This window comes from Gilbertella persicaria (assembly GCF_025201335.1).
Source record: "Gilbertella persicaria strain CBS 190.32 chromosome Unknown B0P05scaffold_8, whole genome shotgun sequence".
In the NCBI taxonomy this organism is placed as follows: domain Eukaryota; kingdom Fungi; phylum Mucoromycota; class Mucoromycetes; order Mucorales; family Choanephoraceae; genus Gilbertella; species Gilbertella persicaria.
Window position 1 is genome coordinate 278934 of NW_026251969.1, and position 18499 is coordinate 297432.

Here is an 18499-nt window from a genome sequence, read left to right on the forward strand (position 1 = left end):
TTAATACTCGTCGTTGTTATAACTGCAATGAGCGTGGTCATATCAGCCGTGATTGTCCTCGTCGTAGTCATGGACCAGGCCACCCTCCTAATAATCGTATTGGGATCACAAAAGACAAGACTAGTAGATCAGGATCCAACCTGCCCAATGAGCAACTGGCACAAAGTGCGAAGCCTAAGCAAATTGTCTCTCTTGCTGCATTGACTACCGTTCCTCTTAGTCAAATGGCAACCGAGACTATTCAAACACTTTCAAACGATATTACAGTAGTCGAGCATGAATTGATGGATCATGAAATGAAAGAGCAAGGAGATAGTAAAGTAGAAATCATTGACTCCGATGGAGAGGATGATGATGAATATCTTCAAACTATTCCAAGCAATAATCCATCCCAAGAGGCTTTGGACTTAGAAAGGTTTATCCAGGAGCGTAAAAAGATCAAATTTAATCATGACGATGAGAGACATAGAGTGGTGCCTAATCATAATACAGGTGGATCAACAGGTACCTCTCCTGACTTTCAATAAGATAATCTATGCCTAAAGACTCTATGCAAATTGCCACCCTTAATTGTCGTGGCCTTACGAAAACTTCAGATCCTTACAAACAGTCCTTATTCATCCGCTTTCTACGTTCAACTAAATATGACATTCTATGCTTACAAGAAACACACGCATCTACACTTAATATGCAGAAACAGTTCAATCTCAAGTTCCAGACTAAATCTAGTCTTTGGACAGAACACTGTGGCATTGTTTCCTTAAAATCTCACTACAAAATTACAGTACATCCCACCATCAATTCTACCAATGGCCGCTTTCTCTTAGCGTCTATCGCTCATGCCTCTGAACCCTCCATTCCTTTTATGTATATCCTCAATATTTATGCTCCTGCTTATCGTAGTAGTCGATCCACATTCTTTCGCACATTATCTTCCAATCAACCATTAATGTCACATTTACGGTCAACGTCTTTGCCTATTATTATTGCTGGCGATTTCAACTATGACATTTACCGTAAATTCAACATTGATACGTGCTGGAATGATCTACTTCTTACTTCATTCCAAGATTGTTTTCAAAGTGATCCTCTTCCTACATTCGTCAGTACCACTGGTAGTCGCACACATAGGGGACTAAATAATAACTATTAAATATGAGATATTCTTTTGATTAATCTTTTTTTAATAACAATGCATACTTTTAATGTTAAAATTGAATTTAAGTATTCTAAGAAATATGAATGATATTATGTTATATAAAAATATAAAAAAAGTATGCAAATTTAGAATATAGGACCTGGAAATGTCACAAAACTTTCTTATTTATTATACAATGATTATTTTATATACCTGATATACTTGGATATACTATTATGAGTATTAATAAATATATATTTGTTATGAGAAAGCTATCACAATTTGTTTCGTGATTCAAAACTGAATAAATAGTATATAATAAAAACATGGATCAATATATCACTAGTTTAAGCGATGATGATGTTAATAAATATAAATCACTATTACAAGAAGAAATTGATAAACTTATATTAAATGAATGGAGCTTTTTAAACGAAAATTGGAAGGAAAAATGTAATGATTTCAAACATAGAACAGAAATAAAAAGTATAAAAGAAATAGATGAAATAAAAAAAGAATTATTAAATAAATTAGGATTTACAGCTGTATTTTTCTTTTTGACAAAATTATATACTCATAAAGAATATCCTGCACCATATCTTGAAGTAGAAAAGGGCTTATATTTAATCTATCACTTGGTATCTGGTATAACTAGCAAAAATATTAAAAGAAATCTACCATACTCATCATTTTATACCTTTTATAAAAATTTTTGGATTGAAAATTATAACAATTTAAATAAATATGTAGACATTTGTTTACAAAGTATGTTTTCAAATATTAAGATAAGAGTTTATTCAGCTAAAACTAAGAACCCTATAAACTTTAAAAATATTACTTTAATATTAGATGGACACGATAGTACCATTGATTATTCAAAACCAGACGTATCACAACAAAAGAGATGGTCATATAAATTAAAAACAGCAGGATTAAGAACGCAAGTTTTATCTGATATAAACAATATGGTAATAAATGTGTCAAAAAGTGAATTGTGTGGTATAAGTAGTGATGGTGGGATGTTTTTGAATATGAAACTATATAATAAAATAGATAAAAGAGATGTTATTGCAGTAGATGGTGGTTATTCTCTATTTATCAAACAGTTTGAAGATTTATGTAAAAATAAAAATATATTATTAAACGATGATAATTTCTTTTATCCTATTAGAAAAGAACCAGATATAGATATGAACGTACAAGAAAAGCATTTCAATGATGTGTTTGGAAGCTTTAGGTCTATAATAGAAAATCAGTTTAGTGAATTACATAATAAATATAAGAGATTTAGTAACAATAATGCAACTTTAAAGACAGACGATTTTAAATATGTAAATTTACAATTAAAGGTAGCATTTCTATTAAAAAATATAAAAGTATTTACTGAAACATTTAATATAATAACTCAAGAACATCACAAACTATGGATGTCACGTGATTTTGATTTTCCTACAAAATATAAGTTAGTAGATATAGTATTAAATAATGAAATTAATCAAATGGATAAAATAAAAAGAATGACTGAAATCCAAAACGATTTTTCTGATTTAAATATGAATGGTGATGATATGGTAGTGGATGATGTAGAGCAAGAAGAAATTACAAATAGTGATGAAGCTGTCGACTTTCCACAATATAATAATATAAATAAAAAGAAAAGAAAGAAAGGTAAAAGTGAAAGAAAAGTTAATATTAATCTAATACGAGAAATAACTAAAGATAATCAATTCTATGAGATAGAAAATATAATAAAACATAAAATAAGTGAAAGCAATGATTATATTTTTCTTGTTAAATGGAAAGGATATGGAAGCAAGGATAATTCTTGGGTAAATGAAAAAGATTTTAGCTCCGAAGATTTGATAAAAGACTACTTCATTAAACAAAATATAAAATATTAATATAAAGGAAAAGTTTAAAAATAAAAATAATCAAGTACACAAATTTATATAAAATTATTATTATACCATATGTTTAGATAGTTGATATGAAACAATTCATAATGATTGATCCTCATATTGACTATATATTTTGCACTCTACCTCATGCTGACAATGTAATTTCTATGACTCAAAATTTTGTCAACTACAGTTGGACTGACCATGCCTTTCTTTCTATCAACTATCAACTGGTACACACTCCAGCTGGACCTGGTCCTTGGAAAGGTAATCCTAATCTTGCTCGACTATCTGCATATAGAAAAGGTTTGACAACACATATTGAGCAATACATGGATAACATCAACCGTTTGGATCCTGATTGCCCTTCAGTTCAAACTATTTGGGATGAATTGAAAGAACAAGTTAAAGTTTTTACTCGATCCTTCCAGATCGAGCGTAACAACTGGCGACCCAAATCTCTGAAAAAGCTTCAATCCAAACGCAACAAAATTTTACGAATCATAAAAATACATCTATTCTATCATCTCTTTTGCCAAAGGTTGAAAAAATGATTACTATTTTGCAGGATAAATCTGCCGAAATAGAACATCTCAAAGCAGGCAAATTTTGGCGAGAAAAAGGTGAACGATCTCCTGGTCTTCTCAAAAAACTTGCACAAGGTAGGTCTACACAGCGAACAATACCAAAGCTCTTTGATCCCAATTCTAGGCGATTGGTTACTAATACAGAAGGGAAAACAAAGATAATGGTTGCCTTCTATAAGGCGCTATATCGTCCTGACAAGATCCAATCCTCTGATGTCAATACGCTTTTACAACGTACCAACAGCCAACGACTTACTAAAGAGCAAGCATCTACCCTTGAAAGTCCTATCACTTGGCTGGAGATATCGAAAGCAAGTAGACGCTCACCTCGTCAGAGTAGTCCTGGTAGCGATGGTTTGCCATATAAAATTCTAGGTATTCTACTTCGTGTTCCTTGTTTAAGGCAGCTGGTTCTACAAGTATACAATGATGCCTTAGCTCATTCTTTATTACCAAGGTCATGGCTGCTATCACTTATGACTCTTTTGCCTAAGAAAGGTGATCTAACGCGGGTAGAGAACTATTGTCCTATCCAATTGGTGAATACAGATAACAAGATCTTCACTCGGATAATCAACCACAGGATTATGACAGTAGCTGCTACACTTATCAACAGACATCAGCTAGGCTTTATGCCTGGCAGATATATTGCTGAACATGGATTGCTCACCCAAATGATCATGGAAAATGCAGCAACAAACTATCGCCGACCAGACAAAGATCTTGGCATTCTTTTAGACCAAGAAAAGGCCTATGATCGTGTCAACCTTGACTATCTCAAGCAAGTGTTGTTACACTTTGGTTTTCCAAAGACCCTGGTTGCCAGCACTATTACCTTGTTTAGAGATAATTCCATTTGTATCAACATCAATGGTTGGCTCTCTAAGCAGTTGGTTCCAAAGCGCCGAGGCCTCAAACAAGGTGACCCACTCTCTTGTATTTTGTACAATTTTGCCTTAGGCCACTTATCCAGTCGATATTGAATGACACTCAATTTTCTGGCTATCGCTTCAAACATAATGATTTTAGTCAAGCTATCACCTTACCTGCTATCAAATTGCTTAGTTATGCTGATGACACTTTAGTTTTTCTTCATAATATCCGTGACCTTCGCAGAATGCAGTTTCACTTGCAGGCCTACAGTAAAGCATCCAATGCCAAGATTAACTACCATAAAGTGCGAGCAATCTCTCTCTCTGGCCACAATCTAGATGATAAATGGCTGACTATTCTACAAGCCATTGACATTCCCAAGATATGGTGCCGTACAGATGCTGAACCCATTATCTATTTAGGTTTTCCCCTTATCCAATCCTTGGACCAGCGCGCTCACTTTTTTTCGCCCTCACTCGATCACTGACTCAACTGGCGGATATTCATGCCTCACGCAATCTTTCTGTTGTTGGTAGAACTACAGTTGCCAGTTCGCTTTTATTGTCTAAATGCTGGTATATTTTGCGGGTAATCCCTACCACTCAAGCAATCCTTAATACCATTCGAACTGTCATTACTTCTTTTGTCAACCGGCAAATCTTTCCTCGCATTAGCTGGCAAACGATGACTGCACCAAAGTGACATGGTGGCCTTGGCATTCTTGGCTTGTTTTCTCAGCAGAAATCACTGTATTACCATTGGCTTCATCCTTTTTTGTGTCCTCAAGCTGAACGTTCTCTGATACAAGTCTTTCTAGCAGCACATACCCGTGCTTTGCTTCAGACTGAACATCTGCTCTTGGGTCTGCTCTTTCCTCGTTCTCGCCCAGGCCAACTCAGGCAATTGGCAAGTAACACTGTCACAATGTGCTGCCAGACAATGGATGCTATTCCTAGGAAACAGTACTCATACATGCCAAACCCTATCGAATGCCTTTTACTGCCATTACGCTCAATTGTTTTGCCATCTGACACCTTTGACTTGCCTCTCAAGCTACGCACAGTAGCAGTTTCCTATCTATATGAGTACCATCCGCAGGGTCACTATTTGGCACCAATACCAGTTTCTTCCTTTCCCCTGGATATCCGTCGTAGTGTCAGAAAATATATTCAAGCAGTGAATCAAAATCATTGTCAACTGGAGCCATTCTTTGGTCAATGTCTTGTTCGTACTTCATTATACTTATACAATCCTGCGCATATTCCTGCAATCCAGCGGTCTTTTGGTTTCTTTTCTTTTGTGCGTATGTTAAAACTGCCTTTTGACAATGAAGATTTCATTGCCCTCAAAAATGGTGACTATACTTTTCGTAAGGTCATCACACAAGCTGCCTTGTCTGATATTATTGCTCGGCAAGAAGTTTCTTCTGCTGCTTGGAAGTACTTTTGGTGTATACCTATCACAACATTGTAGAGAAATGTGATGTATCGATTTCTGACTCACAAGATTCCCACTCGCTTACTTCTATCCAAGGTTTTTCCTGCTCGCTTCCCTACTGCTACCTGTATTTTGTGTGGTGATCAGGAGACTGTGTACCATTTCTTCTTTCGCTGCCCCCAAAAATTTCCGTTCTGGAATGCCTTGATCAGGGAATTTCTATGGCCAGGCACCTCTCTGGATCTAGTTTCTGATGCACTTGCATCTTTCAATTTTTTCGGATTCGGTCTCAAACCAACTGTCCTCTTTCAGTAGCCATGGTAACCTTGATCGGTCTCTCTGAAATCTGGAAGGCCCATTGGGCTCATACCATGCAGAACCAACCATTCCATTATCTCTCTGTTTTTCATAGCACTCGCTATCAAATCAAGCGTATAGCTGCTGAAAATGACCTTTCATCTTGAGAGGTCTTTTCTCGCAGTAGCTGCTCTTTTTTTTCTTGATTTCTTTGTACTTTTGATATTGTAGTATCCTTTTTGTTTCTCTTAATCCTCTTATAATAAATAATTGTCGAGCACCTCTTTTAGTGGGTCCCTCTCGAGACCACTAATACGTACAGCAAATAAAAAATAATTAAAAGAAAATCGAGCTTTTGCTGAGAACAGTCTAAAGACGCAGTTGTATGGCTTTGGCGTAGTGACAAAAGTTGTAAATCTTTTTATCTTAAATCTGCTGATATAAAGAGCACAGCAACTTTGCTGCTAAAATATTGAGCAAATAGGCAAAAATACCCATAGGGTTTCTTGCCCATATCTCATCAGTTCTGTAGTACAACTGTTAAACAAACACATTCACCAAAAAAAAAACTATAGCCTCCGACGCACATTTTGAGTATTTAAGCTTGTCGATAGCTCTATTATTTGTCTTGTAGTGTCAAAAAGAAGACCCAGAGTTGTCAAAATAAAGATTATGATGAATAGTACCCTTTGGATTTGAAGTCAAAATGACCATTTTTTTACATGTCGCCTTTTTTTCGGTCCAAATCAACCCCAAAGGCACAATGGATGTTAACAGGCATGGTTTGTAGGTATTTTGAGCATTTATACGGGTGTGAACAGGCTTTGAACTTCCTTTTCATGCACAGTTCTTTGTTAACAAGGTTGTAAGTTGTATTTATTGGAAGAGATAGGATGTCTGCTGTATGGCTTTATGAAATCAACGACATCTAACGGCTGAAGTAAGCTAATTCATCATATGGATGCACAATAAAAAACATAACAAACAGAAACAAAATGCATTTAACTGATACAATGCTTTTGATCAATAAGTTTTTCTTTCTTTATGAGATGTTTACAGCCACAACCCTTTCGAGATCAATATAGTTAAGCGAAAAGGACTACTGTTTGAAGTGAAAGTAGAGTGAGTTGAGTGCTTTCCGTATTCATCTCTTGACACGTATCTGAGAGTGCACAACATTGCCCTGCATTTTTATTATTAGATCCCCTTAAACACATTCTTACAAATGGCTGTCATACCCTTCCAATTATGAAGAATAATTCATACAATAGTATTTAAAGAGTATTTTCAATATGAAATAGCCAAAAGTTTGCTCAAATATCATGTATGCAAGTAAACACACTCTTACAATGTAAATCAATTAATGAGTTTTATCTGTTCATTGTAAGTATATTAACATGCAATGTGAACATATAATAACTATCATTAGGATTTTCTTAAACTCTTACTGTGGGCTATCCTTACTTTTTTTTTCAAATAGGACTCAAAGAATATTGATGTATGAAAAATCTGGAAAGAGAATGTAGCTTCTGAGAAAATGGTTCCCTACACCATATAAAATGCCTCTTGTGTAATAACGCCTCTAGCAACTTTTCTTCATTGTGACACAATCCACTGGGTTTTTATTTATATCAAACCTTACAGGTAATAGAGAATTTTCTCTGACGATTCATGCAAACCAATCCATTTAATGAGAGGGGTTTTTTTTTTATTAATAGTTTAAAACCAGTAATTATTTTAAGACAAATCAAACGATGTAAAGAGAGAAGGGAGGAAAAGAAAGTGGTATAGATTTTTTTTTTGGTTTTTTTCTGTGAGATTGTGTAAGAGAGGATATCATTCTTTTTATGCTTTTTTTCATAAAGCAAAAGAAAAAACATAAGAATAAATTATAGAGAAATCATAAACATACAAGGAGATTACATTACGCTCATGAGAGCACAATCATAAAAGATTAAATATTAAAGAGGTATTTATAGAACACCAACCCGGGAAGACTTTTTACCAGTAACAAGGTTTTTAAAGCTCTTCCACATCTTTCCAACAGTGGTTGTTGTTGGAGGTACTTCGTCTGCTTCTGTTGTTGTTGTTGTTGTTGCTGCTGTAGCCTTTTTGTTTTTATCTACTTCAGTAGAAGGATAAGACTTTTTAAAAGAAGAAAACAGTGATTTTTTTGGAATTTTGGGCGTCTTATCTATTGGTGGAGGTGGTGATGCTGATGTTGGTGGTGGTTGAGGTATTACTGAAGGTTTCTTAGTCCAGGTCTTTGGCAAAGCAAACATCCGTGCCGAAATCTTTTTGACTTCCGACTTTAGTGTTGTTTTCTTCGTCGGTTCCGTCCTTGCTTCCGTTGGTGTTTTAGGCAAAGGTTTAGCAGATGATGATTTTGTTACACTAGGCGCTTCTTGTGGAGTTTTAGGCGCAGATTTCCATAAAGCACGACTTGCGAATTTAGTAGCACGCGAAGTAAATGATGTCTTGGGTTTAGGTTCTTGCTTTACTAATGATGGTGATGATGACGATACAAGTGTGACATGAGAACCTTGCTTTTGTTTTAATGGTGTAGTCATCATGCTCTCGTTTGATTTTGCTAAAGTGGCAGAAGATTCGAATTGACCGATGGTTGCACCAACTTTTCCTTGAGGTAGTTGTCTCGACTGCGCTAATGGTTTCTGAAGATTGGATCGTTTAAGTGAAAACATGTCTTTGATGGATTGCACAGTTCCCTTTTTGATTTCCAGACGCTGCAGACTTTGCGAGGAATAGGCAGTTTGATTGGACTGAACACGACTCAAGCTGTTGCTCAGAGAATCTGGTAACTGAAAGAGGGATCTGATAGAACGCACGGTGCCACGTTGTATTGTACTCAGAATGGAGGATTGCTGACTGTAAGCGGAGACACCATCCAGAGACTTTGCACTACGATGCGAACTGGCACTGTACTGGGAGTTGTCGTACATGCGTGTTGAACCTACAGATGTCTTACTGCTGGATTGAAGTGAGGATGATCTATTGAGCGAAGGAGAAACTCGAGCAACATCTCGCGGATCAGCTTCCGCAATGGGCAAAAAATGGTCATCATTGTGGAACGGAAAAGCTAAAGGTCTCGGACAAGAATAGACAAGGTCGGGCTGGCGAGGAGATTGATGCTTTTTAGGCTTTTTCTTCTTGGGAGTAGTGACAATAGTACTCGTACTACTCGTCACAGTATCTGTGATAGAAGATGTCTTGTTTAAATTGTCGGATTCAGTAACCACATGATTCGTATTAGTAGAAGGTGTTGAAGACGAAGATGTGTATCCACTGTCAGCGCCTGAATTCTCTGATTCTAATGAAGAGCGCTTTTTGTGCAGTGTTGCTTTTGTGCGGACAATATATTGTTCATGCCTAGAACTTGAAGAGTGGAACATCACCCCTAAAAAACTAAAAATTGAATAAACAACAAAAGAAGAAGAAAAAAAAGGGAAAAAAGAAGAGAAGAAAAAAAAACTTTTTTTTTTTTCATTATTTATTTATTTATTTATTTATTTATTTTATTACACACTGTACATAATTATATGTACAAGTGACACAAGTACTCCAATTCAAGTCAGTACAGGCTATCATTGTAACCAATCGAATGCTTCTTTTGTATTTCTTGAGGATCATGAAACTTATAATAAGGGTCAGCAAGTTTTAAAAAGAAACTTGGGTTTAAAGGAAGATAGTTATGACTAAAATACGAGTCAACACAAAAAGGGGATCATTGGATAAATTGAAGGCTGAGAATCAGGGGTTAGAAACTGCTACAGATGAAGCATGGCATTATATAGAATTTAGCTTCAGATCACGTTACTTTAATTGTTGACTTTTGATAAAGGGTATCCATCTAATTGATGTAAGAAATGTTAATTTGAAATCTAGTTTTGATTGACTGCTTTTTTCAATATGGCTATTTAGAAGAGACATAGTTCATTAGCCCTCACTTGACTGTTTATTCATCTTATTTAGACTATTTGATCAAAATTTCCTAAAAATTTCTCAATATGTTGCAGAAAGTAATTTCATCATGTGGCTGAAAGTGAGCGTAAAAGAAAATTTATTTCACTGATTGGCTGGTAGTGCGGTAAAAATTTCTTGTTTCTCGTCAAATAGACACAAGGACGACCTCATCAACAACGTCTTTTGTTATTTGACACTTCAATATTTAAGTGAGAGATTTTTGCTGCAAATTCTTTTCTTCCCTTATTTCTTATGGATACATTACACACCTTTCTAAGCTCAATACAATTAGAACAATATTATGACGCCTTTGTCAAAGCAGGTGCAACAGACCAAGACTTACCTTTGCTTGTCCAGTTTAACGATCAGGAACTTGTTGAATTTCTTTCTGCTATCGATATGCTTCCGTTTCATTCAATCAAATTCAAAAGAGCCTTACGAGATTTAAAAACATCTCCACCGCAACCTAAAGTATCCGTCGATGATGTAAGGCAACAAATTATATAAAAAGATCATTAAATTGTTCTTATAGACCATCTTGAACACTACACGAGAATTTATTGTAAATAATGCTGTTATTTACGGCAAAAAGAACAGTCGCCCGCTGACATCGTACGAAGAAGCTATCAATCGTGCTTCTCTTCATTTGGCATTAGAAAACCCTTTACTTATTTCCAAGAAAGGAGATCTTTTTGATTTAGCCAAGAAAAAACTTCTAGAAGAAGGCTATCGATACAAAAGAGGCTGCAGTCGATCCAAATTAAGAGACAATCCAAGCCAGAACAGAAGAGCATCTTCTTCTTGCTCTGAAGACAACACTCTCATAGATACTCAAAAACAACAATTGCTAATGAAACGACAAGAAAATGCTCGTCGTATGTCTGAAATGCGGCAAGAAAAGATTGAAGCGTTACAGATACAAGTAGAAGATGCCTTAAGATGTAGACAAGCAGCTGAAAGTCAATTAGCAAATGACTCACGTCGAGACACACTCACACAACTTGCCATGGAAGCAGAAATCATCCGTTTCGAAGAAACCAAGATCAAACTCACCAAAGAAATCAGTAAACTAAAAGCACAAGAAAGAAAGCATCAATGGTACAAGCGGCGCAAATTAGAACGATATTCAAGTCAATCTACAGATGAAGGATTTAGCTCTTGCTCTCAACCAGAAAATGATAGAATGGACCATTCAAGTGCTTTTTCACCTTGTTCTTTCAGCCATTCTTCACAAGAATACGAAGAACCTCATATATTATCACATCATTGTCATTCCTCCACACTAACATCTAGTCTGATATGTTGTTCAAGGGAAAGTGATGTTCGGGCAAGTTCCATGTCAAGTTATGATCGATAATAAAAAGTATTCATTACCAAATGTCTTTTATTCATTGTATTGTAAGGCAACAAGGAAATCAGCACCCCAGGGTATTGTGTTTCCTTTGATGCCTACACGCTTCCAGCATAACCTTGGTATACCAGTATCCACTAAATACAATTCACCTGTAGTCTTCAACGATTTGCATCCTGTCTTGGGTGCATTTAGACACAATGTCCATGTAGGACATATCTTATGCTCAGGATGATGAGGTATACCCGTACTTGCATCCATACCACTAGGGAAATCAACTGCTAAAATAGGCCTGGATTGTTGGTTGGCCCAGTCTATTGATTGACACACAATGTCATAGGTAGGACGGTCTGAAATATCCACCAATTTATCATCGATACCAAGCAGAGCATCAATCACCATATCCGCATCTTGTAACTGATTCGATGAATAACACACAGATACACCACATTGGGTTGCCAAAGATTCGTACCTAGCAACCGCATTGCTAAGATGCATTGGATGTGCTACAGCAATACATACTGTAACGAGGCAACCATGATTGACAAGGTGACGAGCAGCTACAAGACCTAAGGCACCATTCTTGTTGTTACCAGCCAAAATGATCACTTTGGCATTGGGCCGAATCTGCTGTAAGGCCAATAAAGCAGTGCCTCGGCCTCCACTTTCAATGGCTAATTCTGCAAACATGTCTGATACTTGAGAACATTCATGCTCCACATGAGCCATCTGTAAAGGAGATACAGAAGGACATAGAATACCATTGGCTGTAATAATTTTGGCAGTTGATACTGGACTATTTCGTTGTCTTCTCTTGTTCTTGATATATTCATCTGGTGTTTGTGAATCATTATCACTTTCATCGCCTATGTTATCATCATCATCATCTTCTTCGTCTTCTTCTGAATTGTCTATGGTATGATAAGGTGTTTGTTCAACCTCCAATACATTTTCAGATGGTAATAAATTGACTTTCTTTTGAGGCAATCGATTCAAGGTGACTAATAATTCTTCAGGCGCTGTTTCATCTGATTCCTTGTGGGATCATGTCAGTACAATGCCTTTGCTCCCCTATTTACTTTACCCTTATTTCAGCAAAAATCTTTGCTTTATCAAACATGTCTAAATTCTTTTGGAAATCAAACTCTTCTTCTTTAAATATATTTACATCTTCGCCAGCCCATGTATTTTCTGCTTTTTTATGGTTACGCAAAGCTGGTTTTGTTTTTCGATCTATTGTTTATATTAATCAAACTACGTGTTAGCGTTTGACTTACTTTTCGAAGTAGATCTTGTAGGTGCCAAAGTCTATATATAGAATTTAAAAACGATACAGAGTATGTCCATAAATACCTTTTCTTGATAAAGTGGTGGTGTATGGTCGAGAATATGATTTTCTGGCGCTTTGGACGAGACACTACCAGTTACAAGCTCAAAGACTTGAAGGTCTTTGATATCTTTACCAAAAACACCATAAATGGGTGTATAATGAGGTGGCTGACCGGGAAAAAAGAGTGTCACTAGACAAGGTTATCATCTTGTCTATGCAACAAAGTTACTTTACCATCTTTAAGTGTCATCTGATAAGTTGCGGGATCAATGTCAGATACTATGCCTTCTAGCCTGACATCAGTATGGAGTAAAGCCTTCAGTTTGAGGCCTAAAAATGCTTCAGTCATGTTATAGTATGAAAGTAAAAAAATAAAAATAAAAAACGAATAATAAGCGTTGAATGAACAAAAGGGTATCCTATAGACGCCCTTTTTAGCTTGCACCAATCATATTAATAGGCGAGATCAGCATCAAAAACCAATGGCTTTTTTTTTTCTTTCCTTTTTTTTTTCTTTCTTTCTCTTGTAATAAATATGGACTTTAGTTCCTTTAATCTTGAAGATACAAGTGATATCTTTAAACAAAACTACCAAATTCAAAACCACTATGACAGCAACAATAACAACAATAACAACAATAACAATTTGAATAATAATTCAACTGGTTTCTTTAACTTTATAGGCAACACTACACACTATGAAAACAATAGTACACAAGCATATACAATGCCTCAACTAAGTCCTGATGGGCATGAAGAAAGCTATACAAACAGTAGTGTTTTATCAGGACATAATCCTGAATTTAACATGTCACCACTACAAATTGCTTCTCAACCGCCTACTTCTAACAGTATGATCCACACCTATCAAACGCCTATTCAACACGCTACAGAAGATTATATAGATGAAGAAGTATGAAATATAATCTCTCTCAATTTTTATATACTAATACAGATATTTTAGGAATTCTTTACACCCTTAGTATCCCCTGCTATGGCACCTACCTCGCATGATTCTGCTTATCAATCCCTGATGAACCTAAATGAGAACACATTTTCACCTCTTTCTTCTCCTGCATTACATCCATCATCTAACCTATCTTCCATGTCGGATCAAACAACACTTGAACAAAAACTAGCATTTATTGAAAGACAGCAACAACAACTCCGTAACATGCACAACCAATTACGGCCTACAACCAAAGCATCCCCCATCTTGAATACTAAAAAGCATTACAACACAAGATGGCAAGTCCACAAATACAGCCTGTTCAAAGTCCAAGGCCATTTGTGGTACCTAAATCAACAAAACCAATGGAAAGTCCATTGGCATTGACACCTCATACATCCTTTGTCAATCAATCCCCTCTAAAATCAAATACAAACAATGGATTTATTGCGCCTGCAACACCTTCCTTATTAATGAAACTAGGTGGTAGCAGTGGCAATTCGTCAAGTGTGCCTACATCGACAGTATCTTCTGTTGTGGATAATATGCCTGTTCTTCCTGCTGCTATCTTACCTCCTGAAGAAAAAAAGAAACCAGACAAGAAACGTCGCCGGGTCTCCAATTTCTCTTCGCCTGGATTATCGCCTAGTACAGACATGACTTCACCTGCTATACGTCCATTGGTTCAACAGTCACCAAGAGCATTGAAGCCTTTGATTTCACCTTCCCTTAAGCCAGATGGGAAACGTCTTTCTATCATTGAAGAAGAAACAGCACGCGCACTCTTGACCAGTAAATCCAATTATGAAAACCTGAAAGAAGGAAAAGCCAAAAGCCTAGGCATTGATTTCTCGACTACAATTCAATCTGGTATTGAAAACCGTCGATCAGCACATAAAGCAGCAGAACAAAAACGAAGAGACACACTTAAACAAAGCTTTGATTCATTACGTGCTGAAATCCTGGAGGCCATGGTGGAAGAAGAAATGACAGACACAACCAATGTGGCCGAGCTCAAGAGTGCTAAAGAAAAGGACGTGAAACAGATGAGTAAAGTGGTCTTGTTACAATATTCATATGAATATATCCTAAGACTCAAGAATGAAAATAAGCGCAAAGACGAAAAGCAACACAAGATGCGACAAGAGTTAATCGAGCTAAGAAAGCGACTAGGACTACCCGAAGTGACAGCAGAAGAAAAAGATGCAGAAGAAAAAGAAAGACAAGAAGAAAGCGATAGAAAAGAAGCCAGAATGAAAAGACTAAAAAATGCTGCTGATGCTGCTGCCAATTCGGATGAAGTTTAGTTCACAATAGTACTAGTAATAATATAGATTTTGTCTCCTTTTTTCTTTTCTTTAATCAATACGTTTTGACTTTCTTGAGCGTAATTGAGGTGAAACTGTAGCTGTTGTTTCGCCTGTGCTGGGTTGATGCTCTTGGCTTGCTGCATCTTTTCTACTGGCCAAAATGGGTAAACTAAAAGCAAAGACCAAGAAGCCAGTCAAGACACCTATTAATGTCCAAGGAGAGTAACCTGATAATGCTTTGACAAATTTACCCGCAAATCCAACCAATTTACCACTAAAAGAACAATGAATGACTTGCATAATATATAATATGCTTACAATAAACTAAAAGGCGAAATGAAGCCTGACTTGGGGGCTACTTGACGCCATTCTTCCAAAGTAACAAACGAAATCATGTCATTTTCATTTCTTGTCGAAGGCAAGACACGAACTTATATACATCATGAATACAGGCACTTTATATTTTTTTTTACCTTCATGATCTTTGACATGAACCACAGTAGGCAAACGAGACACAAAGAAACGAGCAGCTAAACCGGGATTAGTCTCGACATTGACCATACCCAATTTGACGTGCTTGTGTGAGCTCATGCCCAACAAACGGTCGGCTGCTTGAAACTTTGGCTCAAGACGTTTACAGAATCCACACCAATCAGCATAACTAAGCTTCATGAGAACACGAAAACCTTGAAAGGTCACTTACAAATCAATAAGCCATTCATCGTCCTTTTCTACAAGATCAGAAAAGTTTTCATCGGTGAGTTGAGTAATATACGCTTGAGTGAGCGTGATGAATGCCAACAAGCTGACAATAGTCAACCAAATGAACTTCATTATTGATGGAAAAAGGAGAATGACATAAAGCCCTTTTGACTGAGTCCATGTGTGTATAATTGAAGCCCCGTTTATGTTTACAACAATTTTTTTTTAAAAAAGAGATGGAGAGACAAGTGTAGTTTATGGATTAGAGTCTTCTTTTTTACTTCTTCTTTATTAAAAAAAATTGTATTGAATTAGGACAAGAAAGAAAAAAATCGAGAAACTTAAGCTTCCTTTTCTTCTTCCTTAGTGGCTTCAGACATGTGGGCCTTAAGGACTTCCATGGCTTCACCAATCTTGCTATCCAAAGCCTTGTTGTCTTCGAGAAGGTTCAACAATTCACCGTTATCCATTTCCAAAAGCATACCGGTAATCTTACCAGCATATTCGGGTTGTTGAGCGTTGATCAAAGGATAAAGACGTTCACCAAGCATTTGCTTTTGAGCTTCAGCAGGGGCAGCAGCCAAAGCAGCAGCAGTCAAAGGAGCAGTTGCAGCGGTTTCGGCAGAAGCTTGTTCTTGAGCAGGGTTCTGGCGAGCTTGGTTAGCGTACTTGCGCTGACCAGCAGCACCACCACGAGGAGCACGAGGTTGACGAGGAGGACGCATGTTGTTGTTGTTGGGAGCAAAACCTTGAGGAGGGAAACCAGGCATGGGTTGACCTTGTTGAGGAGCCCAACGAGGACGAGGCATCATACCATTAGGAGGGAAGACGGGACGTTGACCTTGGGGAAGGAAACCACCGGGAGGAGCGTAGAACATGGGGGCGCCGGGCATGTAGCCAGAAGCACCAGGCATGGGCATACCTTGTTGCATACGCATTTGGTTGCGTTGAGCCATTTGAGCTTCCAATTGAGAGCGACGGACTTCCTTGCGTTGGGCAAGAGCAACGTAGATAGGCTTAGAACCAATCATGCGACCGTTCATTTCAGTGACAGCCTTGGTGGCTTCATCAGGGGAAGAGAAGCAAACGAAGCCGAAGCCCTTGGATTGACCCTTTTCGTCAGTCATGACCTTGGCAGAGGTGATGACACCGTAGACAGAGAATTCTTGACGGAGCTTCTCGTCATCGAGATCATCATCCAAGTTCTTGACGTACAAGTTGACACCTTGGTACTTGGCAAGCTTTTCGAGCTTAGCTTGTTCGTATTGCTTACGGAGCTCTTCTTCACGTTCAGACTTCTTTTGAGCACGGGCAACGTAGAGGATCTTGCCATCAGCTTGTTCGGTTTCGTTCAAAGCATCAACAGCCTTTTGAGCATCTTCGTGGTTTTCAAAGTTGACAAAACCGAAGCCCTTGGACTTGTTTTCTTCATCAACTTGGACAATAGCAGAAGTGATGGGACCATACTTGCCAAACATTTCTCTCAACTTGTCGTCGTTGACAGATTCATCCAAGTTCTTGACGTAAACGTTGGTGAACTTGGCTCTGTATTGCTCAATCTTAGCCTGACGTTCCTTCTTGGGGACATGGCGACCGACATAACTATCAGAAATAAGTGTTAGCCATGACCATCCCAAACACACACCTTTCTTCCCACTCCCTTTTTTCATCTCTCACCCTTTCTCTCTCTTTATACTTACACCTTCTTGTCATTCAAAAGCATACCGTTGACATGCTTGATAGCATTGTCAGCAGCTTCTTCAGTTTCGTAGTGGACAAAACCATAACCCTTGGAGTTACCGTTCTCATCAATAGCAATCTTACAGGACAAGATGTTACCAAAAGCAGAGAAGGTATCGTGAAGAGCCTTGTTATCAATGGTTTGATCGAGGTTCTTGATGAAGACATTGCCAGAGCCAGTCTTACGGAGAGAAGGATCACGTTGAGACCACATGATACGACAAGGCTTACCCTTAATCAAAGTGTAGTTGAGACTTTCCAAAGCACGTTCACCTTAAGAAGGATGAGTCAACGTAAAGAAAAAATTTTTTTTCATGTACTTACCATCTACAATGTTGTGGAAGTTAACGTAGGCATAACCCAAGCTACGACGAGTGACAGCATCACGGCAGACACGGATGGAGGCAACAGGACCAATCATGTTGAACATCTCGAAGAGCATAGCTTCAGTAACAGAGGGATCGAGTTCACCAACGTAAAGGGAAGCAGAAGGAGAAGGAGCAGCATTGGTACCAGCAGGAGCAGAGGCTTGGGCCTGAGCAATTTGCTGTTGCTGTTCGGCTGAGAGTTGCTGGACGGGGGCAACTTCAGCGGGAGTAACGACAGGAGAAGTAGACATTACGAAGTTTTCGGTTTTTTCTATTTTATAAATTTTTTTTTATATGTTTTATTGATATGTCACACCCACAAATATGAGATTAGACAAATATGAAGAAAACGGCGATTAACGTCGAAAAGAAGAGAGAAAAAAAAAGAAAAGAGAGAGAGAGAGAGAAAGAGGGAAAGAAAAAAAAAAAGATAAAAATCATACTATTCCCGCCCTATTTTACCCCCAATCACTTGCATGGCTGCCTATTAGCAGTGAAAAAATTTTCTGTCGGCCTTTCAACAAGTTCAGAATGGATC

General features: G+C 37.4%; 7 protein-coding genes across 7 annotated transcripts; 3 read left to right on the forward strand and 4 right to left on the reverse strand.

Moving 5' to 3' along the window:
• Window positions 1–2112: 2112 nt before the first annotated feature.
• B0P05DRAFT_454971 (uncharacterized protein) lies at window positions 2113–2805 on the forward strand (the record flags this gene model as incomplete). The annotated part of the gene is made up of 2 exons (XM_051573931.1): window positions 2113–2393; window positions 2748–2805. Coding segments are annotated over 2 exons (339 nt in total), but the record flags the coding sequence as incomplete, so codon positions are not given.
• Window positions 2806–7847: 5042 nt separating this feature from the next.
• Window positions 7848–9704, reverse strand: B0P05DRAFT_530895 (uncharacterized protein). Its single transcript, XM_051576905.1, has one exon. It carries the CDS (start codon window positions 9638–9640, stop codon window positions 8204–8206), a length of 1437 nt encoding a protein of 478 aa, XP_051437571.1. The 5' UTR covers window positions 9641–9704; the 3' UTR covers window positions 7848–8203.
• Window positions 9705–10367: 663 nt separating this feature from the next.
• Window positions 10368–11587, forward strand: B0P05DRAFT_530896 (uncharacterized protein). The gene is made up of 2 exons (XM_051576906.1): window positions 10368–10697; window positions 10744–11587. The coding sequence occupies exons 1-2, from the start codon at window positions 10464–10466 to the stop codon at window positions 11566–11568; spliced, it is 1059 nt and encodes a 352-aa protein (XP_051437572.1). The 5' UTR covers window positions 10368–10463; the 3' UTR covers window positions 11569–11587.
• B0P05DRAFT_594734 (YjeF N-terminal domain-containing protein) lies at window positions 11588–13300 on the reverse strand. The gene is made up of 5 exons (XM_051583086.1): window positions 13127–13300; window positions 12916–13082; window positions 12840–12870; window positions 12647–12795; window positions 11588–12597 (listed from the first exon to the last, which is right to left on the reverse strand). The coding sequence occupies exons 1-5, from the start codon at window positions 13239–13241 to the stop codon at window positions 11596–11598; spliced, it is 1464 nt and encodes a 487-aa protein (XP_051437573.1). The 5' UTR covers window positions 13242–13300; the 3' UTR covers window positions 11588–11595.
• A 127-nt stretch (window positions 13301–13427) lies between these two features.
• On the forward strand, window positions 13428–15148 carry B0P05DRAFT_569418 (uncharacterized protein; the record flags this gene model as incomplete). The annotated part of the gene is made up of 3 exons (XM_051581250.1): window positions 13428–13805; window positions 13857–14185; window positions 14215–15148. The coding sequence occupies 3 exons, from the start codon at window positions 13428–13430 to the stop codon at window positions 15146–15148; spliced, it is 1641 nt and encodes a 546-aa protein (XP_051437574.1).
• Window positions 15149–15328: 180 nt separating this feature from the next.
• B0P05DRAFT_352513 (thioredoxin-like protein) lies at window positions 15329–16088 on the reverse strand. The gene is made up of 3 exons (XM_051573603.1): window positions 15855–16088; window positions 15470–15812; window positions 15329–15425 (listed from the first exon to the last, which is right to left on the reverse strand). Exons 1-2 carry the CDS (start codon window positions 15983–15985, stop codon window positions 15554–15556), a joined length of 390 nt encoding a protein of 129 aa, XP_051437575.1. The 5' UTR covers window positions 15986–16088; the 3' UTR covers window positions 15329–15425; window positions 15470–15553.
• Window positions 16089–16107: 19 nt separating this feature from the next.
• On the reverse strand, window positions 16108–18396 carry B0P05DRAFT_530905 (uncharacterized protein). The gene is made up of 3 exons (XM_051576907.1): window positions 17918–18396; window positions 17554–17866; window positions 16108–17455 (listed from the first exon to the last, which is right to left on the reverse strand). The coding sequence occupies exons 1-3, from the start codon at window positions 18210–18212 to the stop codon at window positions 16195–16197; spliced, it is 1869 nt and encodes a 622-aa protein (XP_051437576.1). The 5' UTR covers window positions 18213–18396; the 3' UTR covers window positions 16108–16194.
• Window positions 18397–18499: the final 103 nt, after the last annotated feature.

Excerpts from the sequence above, each read along its gene's own strand:
- B0P05DRAFT_530895 (XM_051576905.1), bottom strand. The coding sequence starts at position 9,640 with ATGTTCCACTCTTCAAGTTCTAGGCATGAACAATATATTGTCCGCACA.
- B0P05DRAFT_530896 (XM_051576906.1), top strand. The coding sequence starts at position 10,464 with ATGGATACATTACACACCTTTCTAAGCTCAATACAATTAGAACAATAT. Across the intron at positions 10,698-10,743 it reads CTAAAGTATCCGTCGATGAT|ACCATCTTGAACACTACACG; the intron begins GTAAGGCAACAA and ends TTGTTCTTATAG.
- B0P05DRAFT_352513 (XM_051573603.1), bottom strand. The coding sequence starts at position 15,985 with ATGAAGTTCATTTGGTTGACTATTGTCAGCTTGTTGGCATTCATCACG. Across the intron at positions 15,813-15,854 it reads GATGAATGGCTTATTGATTT|TTATGCTGATTGGTGTGGAT; the intron begins GTAAGTGACCTT and ends CATGAAGCTTAG.
- B0P05DRAFT_530905 (XM_051576907.1), bottom strand. The coding sequence starts at position 18,212 with ATGTCTACTTCTCCTGTCGTTACTCCCGCTGAAGTTGCCCCCGTCCAG. Across the intron at positions 17,867-17,917 it reads CTTCCACAACATTGTAGATG|GTGAACGTGCTTTGGAAAGT; the intron begins GTAAGTACATGA and ends ATCCTTCTTAAG. Across the intron at positions 17,456-17,553 it reads CTTTTGAATGACAAGAAGGT|TTATGTCGGTCGCCATGTCC; the intron begins GTAAGTATAAAG and ends TATTTCTGATAG.
- B0P05DRAFT_594734 (XM_051583086.1), bottom strand. The coding sequence starts at position 13,241 with ATGACTGAAGCATTTTTAGGCCTCAAACTGAAGGCTTTACTCCATACT. Across the intron at positions 12,871-12,915 it reads CACCACTTTATCAAGAAAAG|ACTTTGGCACCTACAAGATC; the intron begins GTATTTATGGAC and ends TTCTATATATAG. Across the intron at positions 12,796-12,839 it reads TACAAGATCTACTTCGAAAA|ATCGAAAAACAAAACCAGCT; the intron begins GTAAGTCAAACG and ends TATAAACAATAG.